Source organism: Phoxinus phoxinus, assembly GCF_949152265.1.
Source record: "Phoxinus phoxinus genome assembly, chromosome: 4".
In the NCBI taxonomy this organism is placed as follows: domain Eukaryota; kingdom Metazoa; phylum Chordata; class Actinopteri; order Cypriniformes; family Leuciscidae; genus Phoxinus; species Phoxinus phoxinus.
Genome location: NC_136879.1, coordinates 14,561,003 through 14,569,302, shown reverse-complemented (window position 1 = coordinate 14,569,302; position 8,300 = coordinate 14,561,003). Strand labels below are relative to the sequence as shown.

Here is an 8,300-nt window from a genome sequence, read left to right as displayed (position 1 = left end):
GTTCATGACGTCACGTTGAATGGCGACAGAAGAAACCGTTTATCTTTTGTCTATAAAACAGTCTGAGAGCCTGATGGTTTGAATATTTAAAGATATGCAAACTACTAATATTCACCACCCCTCCTTATTATTACATGCTTGCGGGATTACGTGATGTATATTGTATTAAATGTGTCGAATTTACTTGATACACACACACACACATATGCCCGCTGACGGAAACAGCACCGATTCTGAGGTAGAACAATGCAATAATAGACCAAACCTTTGAATCTTTTTTTTTAAATCAAAAAGCAGTTGCACACGCTTCAAATGTATCAGTCTCTATGCATGAAAAACAAAACGTCAAATCAAGTGACTTATTTTCAAGAGAGCAAGCATACTCATGCAAAACTTTTTACAAAATAAGCTTGTTAGGTTTTACATGATAAAAGATGATACAGTTCCTATTGCTGATAATATACATTCATATTGCACATATATATAACGTTGGATGTGTGTAATCCAACTTTACCCACATACATACAGCACTTTCATGTAAAGCGATATATGCCAAATCTCAACTTCTTGATGGATTATATCATTGCAAAATGTAAACTACCGGTATTATGTAAACCGAGCAGTAATCTGTTAAATGTGACTAAAAGGCACTTATCTTCATAGATATTACAATCATTAAAATTGTGATTTGCTGTAAAATTGAAGATTTTGAAAAGTGCTGTAGAAATAAAATAGTTCAGATTTGGAGACGTTCTGGTTGTCAAAGTCACATTTACTCTGTCCTTTGTTACTGGGTAGAACTACACCTGCAATTGCTACGAGTACTTGAGGAAACGGACATCCACTTAAATCACATTATGTGGTTAAAACACATAATTCTGAGGTTTAATTAGTTTGCAGATGCCACTTGCGTTTATATTTGGTGCCACATATTTATGGACCCAATGTACATACTGTAGTGAAACTCTATAGTTACATGTTTAGTGTAATGTTGTATTTTAATATGAGCTGGTTTGTGAGAACAAAATACATAGCTAGTGCGAAGTGTTGATTAAATTATGATTACAATGCTGTCGTCCGGACGTGTTTATGAATATTGGTCACATACTTTCACCCTGACCTCTAAGACACTAAAATAAAAGCTTCCAAAAATGTAGACCCTAATTCCTAAACTACATGGATGTTTTATCTCCTTATCACAGAAAACATAAGAAACTCTGATCAGATTCACAAACAATGAATACAAATGGACCCACACTCTTCTGGCTCTTACATTTTTCAAATGAAGTGTTCATCGAAGTGGTGTAATACCTTGTCCGTTTTGTCACATTTCAACACACATAGACTGAATTCAAGGATTTTTTTGTGGTTGTAATAGAAATCAAATCCTCTCCTCGCAGAATCCAGAACACACACACAAATGAAGAGATGAAACCATAGAACATCCCCACTGCAGAACACACACACACACACACACCTAATGTCATATAATGGGGCAATGTTCTCTTTTTTCTTCAAATAAAAATCAACCAGTGGCAATGCAGACCACACACAGATACTTAGTGGTTAGATTTGAAAACATCTACAATGCAGAACAGTGAAATAAGGATTCCCAGTCCCAGCTTCGTCAATGAAGAGTTTATAATAGATATTATAGGGGTTTTAATAATAATAATAATAATAATAATAAATAAAATATAACTTCCAAATATCTAAATGTCAAATCATTTTTATAGATGTTTATATATTTTGACAAATTACTTTCCCGGATTTATAAATATAATCATATTCTAGCCAATGATAAAATATGAAATATTACACAAAAACTATATACACACACATTTAAAATGCAATATGTCAATAAATAATTACTTTTATAGCTATTCTAGGGTTCCCACTCTTTTCTTGAAATGATTTTCCAGGAGTTTTTCAGCTGCTACAGTGCGAGTCAAGTTATCACAACTAAGGCTGGGCAATATTATCATATCGAGAAATATTTTGAAACAGATGTGATGTTATATCTGTATTATAGTTGTGCAAAGATTGTTGTCTTTCACAATGCCACACTACTAAAACAGAAGTTATTCTCTACTTTAGTTCATACACTGCTATTTTACTTGCTGATATCAGTTTATAAGTCCAAACTCTCTCAGTCAAGCTGTAGTCGCAATCAGTCACCAACGTTAAAAAATATTAACTATTATCGGACTTCTAAATTAATTGCATCTGCTCGCACCAAGGCACATTACGCATCTGGTATACATAATGGCATAAACTGATGAGTTATGTATTTTTGACTAAATTCTGAATTATTACTGATTTATAAAATCTTTGTAACCGTTTTTGTCAATTGTATTGCTGAAATGGATAGACCTTTTGTAAAGCTGAATGTGTTTAAATGCAAATATTTTTAAATTATTTTCCAGGAAGTTTTTTCCCCATTTTCCATGTGTTTTCCAGGACGCGTGGGAACCCTGTATTCCTTTTCACCTGTATTTTATCTGTTGGATATTAAATCTTTTGTTCCATTTAATCATAGAAAGGAAAACAGAAGGGCAAAAATCATGGTGAAAGAACACCCATTTTATTGGCATATCATACCACTCATTACAGAGACAGCTACATAAAAAAAAAAAAGGAAATAAAAAAGAAACTGTACATTTAACCTAAAAACCTTGAGTGATATAGCTACTGCTGGCATGTTCACGTGAAAGAAATTACAGTAATTTTCTTATAACATAAGCTACAACCTGCATGTTTAACACTGTAACACAGCTCTGTTATTAGCTTTGCTAACACACACGATTCCATTTTTCATCCTCTTAAAGTACCATCACATACTGCATATAGAAATTATGAAAACCTTTTCACAGCAGCTATACAACAACGTTATTGCAATGCTATCACCACACAGAGACAAAAGTCAATGTAAAACACAAATCTTTATGAGTGTTCCAGTACTAGTGAGCAGGATCATTATTCAAAGCGGTTGATTCATAAAACGGTTTGAATAAAGAGAATACAGCTTACAATAAAAACAAACAAACCATAAAACAAAGAACCCCCTTCCCATACAACACACAGACGTCCGTCACATTGCCTATGGAATGTTAGTGTCTCAGGCAAACACTCCCAGTTTCAAGAAATTTCATTTTTAAAGGTTTAAAAATGGCACATCTGTTGCAACCTGTTCCGCTCCCCTCCCTTCTTTAAAAACAAAACAGAGTCAGAAGAATAAGACGACAACAAGAGAAGTAGTCATTGGTTGTTTCATGACTGTCAATCTTCTTCAGGAAAAACTGGAGTGGGAAAAGATGGAATCCCTCTTTAAGGCTTTTCTCTTGGGAAAGTCATCTATAAAATGAGCTTCTAATATTGAACTACTAAAAACCTGCCCTTTTTTTTTTGTTTTGTTTTTTAGAAAATAGTCAATAAAAATATTCCTCTGTATTGTACAAGAAAAGAGGTATTGGAGCTCTGGTGAAATGTAATCTACGTTATTTAGCAGCTCCCTCTTTCTGGTCGGCCTCCTCGCCTTCTTCCTCTCCGTTGTCCTCCTGTAACAAACAAACAAATAAATAACCTTATCCACAGATATAATGTTCTCTCTAGCACTAATGGTCATACCGGACCTCAGTGGGATGGATTCATTAGTTATGGACTCACTTCATCAGCTTTGGTCTCTCCGTTCTCCGCGGGGGTCTTCTCGTCCTCGGGCTTGGCGTCCTCTTTCTTCTCCTCTGGTTTGGCCTTTTCTACATCCTTGGCCTTCTTGCCCCTCGCGGGTGCCTTCTGTGATGTTCCAGAAAACACACGGTTAAGCTATTGCCCATAACATTCATTGAGAGTAACAAACAGGCATGAAAACAGGTCAGGGGTAAAAAAGGTGAGAAGGATGCGGCATATATCCCCCCCCCCCCCCCCCCCCCAAAAAAAAAAAAAATGAAACAACAACAACAAAAAAAACAAATTGTAATCTGCATTGGCATTGTAGTAGGCTACCAGTGTTTCTCACAGGATTTTTGGATCACTGTGATGAGTGGTCCTCTGCCACTCTAGGGGGGTTCGGGGGCATGGTCCCCCGTAAGAAAATTTTGTGCTTTTTAATGTGAAATTCATCAATCTGGTGCAAATTAAACAAAGAAAATTTCAAAACTCTTTTAGTTACAGTGTCTGTCTACATTACTACTACAATAATAGTTATAATATTAATCCCATGATAGTAATAGCCATATAGCCTATTGTAAAACAAATGCACTGAAAAATAAAGGAAACTTTCATAATTAGTTTTGTACTAATTTCTATACTTGAAAGAGTATATTTCTATACTTCACATTAAAGATGTGATTGGGCTAGCCCAGTGTCAATCAAGAAAAGAACCAATGGGCCGCTGATCTACGTATTTCATCGGGTCTCAGAGAAAAAAAACTATTTACTACTACTATTTATCCCAAAAATGCCCCAAACCAGTCGTCTGTATGATAATCTGAAACAAGCACTGGTGAGCCGTTGTCCTGCTTCACTTCACAGATGCTGAGTGAAAGGAGAATTATAGAATGAAAGGATATTCATTTATATGACACTTTATTAATCAGGAGAACAGCTTGTTCAGCGCGTCATACGTCGTCCTTTCAGTTTCGGTTTTCAATCGATCAAGTTTTTTCACGTTCTCTCGATAAACCACCCCTTTCAATCCGATCGAAATAATTTGTAATAGAGCTGACACTTTGAGTTTTTAACGGGTTATGTTAAAGCCCTACTTGTTATGTTTTTATAAAATATCTATAGTGAATGCATTATCATATCACCGTATTATTTACCGCCATGCAACTGCGAGCCACAAATTAAAGCTTGGCGAGCCGCATGAGGCTCGCGAGCCGCGCAATGAATACTTGTTCCTGCTCGCTCAGCGCTCACGGCGCCCGCGCCCACTCGCGATATTATCTCGCCCACTTCTATGTCAAAATAAAAAATAATGACATTGGCAACATCGCTGTCTGTATCTGACAGGACAGTTAACATTGTAAGCTAACTTACCTCAGGCTTGCTTTCCGACGTGCGGTTCTTTGTTCGGCAGTGTGTCCAGTTCTCAGACTCGCGGTGTAAAAGACTTTGAAAACATTTCTGCCCTAACGTTACTCTGATGGTAACTAGTTTATGGTAACTTTATAGGGGATAAATGCTGGCCTCGACCTCGAACACCCCCCCCCCCCCAAAATATTTTCTCATCGGATCTGCACAAATCACGTAGGTGACCCTTTTAGGTTTTAAAACGGCGAATTTCGCCGAAAGGTGAGGAGTTTTCATGCCTGAACAAAGCTCGTTTGGGTAACTGACTCACCTTTGGCTTGGCCTTGGGCTCAGACTTTGTCGTTTGGGGTTTCTGTAAAACAGAAGTCAGCGTAAGCCATGGGCATCACGGAAAAAGGGAAATGTGGAAATATGAAATCAGGGGGACTGACAAAACCAACTTACTCCTTGAAGTCTCTCAGACCGTCTTTTGGGCTGTGTGATTATTGGATGAGGACAAGAAGAAGAAAAACACAGGCATTAAGTATCAGAGTTGTATGTGAAACTGTGTTATAGGGGACAACGGGGATAAAGGCGCATTTTAAACCAAACCACTAGATGGCACAAAAGTTGATTTGACGCTAATTTGATCTACTATTTAATGATTCTTTTAAATAAATGTAGATTTAAGTAGCAAATGAGATTCACTAAAATTATTGAATATATTTTGTGACAAATGTCTTCTTTATGATTTTGTTCAAGGTATTAAAGCAACGTTTTTTTTTTAATAATGGGAAGAATGTGTAAAAGTATGGTATTTGGGGTAAAAGGCACAATAATAAACGTGATAATAAATATCTGTGACCATTTGTTGGCATGACATGGTTATAGTTGGGTGTAGTAGGGCTGTGTAATTATTAATCACATCCAAAATAAGTTTGTTTACACATAATATACGTGTATAATTATTTTGTATGTATAAACACACACACACACGTTTATATTTAAGATTTTTTTTATATATATATATAAAATAGTTATATAAATTTGTATTTTATTTATAATATATCAATAAATATATATACACACGCAAATATTTATTAAATATATACACATGCATGCGTGTATATTTATATATACAAAATAATTATAAGCAGCACACACACATTTTATGTAAACAAACTTTTATTTTGGATGCGATTAGGCTAATAGTTTCACAGCCCTTGTTGGGTGTCCAGATAAATCACCATTATTATAATGAAATATAATATTTATTCAATAAAATATAATTTATTTTTACTACTGTAAATCTATATTAAATTATTATGGGATATCCTTCAATGCTTTCAAAATTTTGGTTTCTGTATTCTTAAAACATTTTAATTACAGTATATTTACTGAACAAAAATGAATTATTTATCTATATATATAAAACAAACTTTGCTAAAGTGATTGTTTTGAACAAGTATTAACTTAATACATTATTAAAAACATTATATTAGCTAAGTATTTATATAAATAATGTGTGCATTATGCCCCATGCTTGATCAGCCTTTTACCCCACCATCTTACATGTAGAAGACGTTAAACAAAATAAATTAAATAAGTCATTTAAATAAAATGTATGATATATTTACACAAAATCTGTTGCTCCATAAATGTTCAATACAAGTATGTAAATATCTATATTTTCTGCAACCACACTGTGTGAGTAGTGAAAACCAGGGTGTGCCTTAGCCCCGTTGAACCCTACACACACATACAGTAATGTAGACTGAAACTCACCCCAGCTGCTTCAGTGTCATTGTTAGCCTGTAGCAGAGGAAACACAAGCTGTTAGTATGTGTACATACATGGCTGACTGAGGGGGAGGTGCCGTACCCCCCACACCCCCTCCAAGTTATGTGCAATTATGTAATCTAAAAGTGCATGTGGGGGAGGGGTCCCGTGCAGCGTCATGCGATCCAATCCCTTTATCGTACGAGTTAAATCCGTCGAGAAAACACAGCGAAATAAAAATAAAAAGTAAACAGAAATGCCGTAATCACCGACAGCGCGCTTATTTACGGAGCGTAGCGAACGCATTATTATCGCTATTAGCGATGTTTTTAACGACAAATGTCCGTGTCGAAGGGAGGAGGGGAACGTTAGCTCCGCCCCCGAGACACGATCCACGAGCAAACACGTTAAAATCGACACATTCCGCCTAAGTTTGTGAACATTAACCAGCTTTGGCGTCGATATTTCATTTAATAGTTAAATAAAACGCGAATAAAGTCGGTGGAAACTTTCTTAATGCACTTTAAAAAAGACCGTTTCAAAGGTCAAATGAAAAATACAGTCACGCAAATACTTTCGTTATGAAATAAACCGGCTGGGATAACACTCATTTGAATATAACAAGGCATGAAACGTGTTAAGGCAGCCATGACTTCAAGCCGAAGTGTGTGTTTGTGTCCTACTCGAGGACCATATGGATTCGTACACAACTACACATGTATTTACAGTTACACAAGGGCCTAACAAAGACCCCACGATGTCCTCAAACATACAACTTTCATTAATTCGCATGTATTTGGTTGTAAAGATCGTAAAACACCGCAGTTATAAGGAAAACATTTGCAGGACAAGCTGTTCTCCATGAGGAATAACATGCCCAAACATTACGAGGTTACACCCCTTTGTGTGATAATTACTTTGCGTATATATTTTTTTACATCTTTAGTGTAAAAGTTAAGGCGAGAATGCGCTTTATAATGTTTTTATTTATTTATTATAAGAATAAAAAAATTAAATGTCCACTCGCAGTCGACACACTCTAAGTAAAAAGGCGCCAGATTCATGCCACCGACTCGCCTGCCCTAGATTACGAATTAACACATGCACCAATGCAGTAAACACTCATATAACTTCACATAAAGCGTCCTACCGACGTACTTATTTAATTATTGCATGCTTTTAAAAATCACACATTATAAAACAGAATAAAATATCCAATAAATGTGAACTTACTTTGCTCCTTTTCGGCATGGCTGCTTAAAGCTTGTGTGCTTTTTAGAACAAAAAAAGGAAAATAAATTAAGATAGCTTACGCACTGGTAAGTAAAGTGTAAAAACCAGGTCTTGGAAACACTGAAGCAAGCATTAATGTTCTATCGGAACAGAAACTAGCTGAAACCGGATTGGATCTCCCCTTTCTATATTCTTCCCACTACAGCACTAACCTGATGCGGGCGACGCTCCGCCCCCTCTCGGCGCTGATTGGCTGAAACGTCCTGGCAACCACATTT

The 8,300-nt window shown here is 36.0% G+C and overlaps 1 protein-coding gene across 1 annotated transcript; it reads right to left on the bottom strand.

Moving 5' to 3' along the window:
• Positions 1-2,562: 2,562 nt before the first annotated feature.
• On the bottom strand, positions 2,563-8,269 carry hmgn1a (high mobility group nucleosome binding domain 1a). The gene is made up of 6 exons (XM_079608932.1): positions 8,023-8,269; positions 6,796-6,822; positions 5,476-5,505; positions 5,342-5,383; positions 3,667-3,792; positions 2,563-3,557 (listed from the first exon to the last, which is right to left on the bottom strand). Exons 1-6 carry the CDS (start codon positions 8,038-8,040, stop codon positions 3,498-3,500), a joined length of 303 nt encoding a protein of 100 aa, XP_079465058.1. The 5' UTR covers positions 8,041-8,269; the 3' UTR covers positions 2,563-3,497.
• Positions 8,270-8,300: the final 31 nt, after the last annotated feature.

Excerpts from the sequence above, each read along its gene's own strand:
- hmgn1a (XM_079608932.1), bottom strand. Across the intron at positions 3,793-5,341 it reads AGCCCAAGGCCAAGCCAAAG|AAGGCACCCGCGAGGGGCAA; the intron begins GTGAGTCAGTTA and ends GGAACATCACAG. Across the intron at positions 3,558-3,666 it reads GAGAGACCAAAGCTGATGAA|GAGGACAACGGAGAGGAAGA; the intron begins GTGAGTCCATAA and ends TGTTTGTTACAG.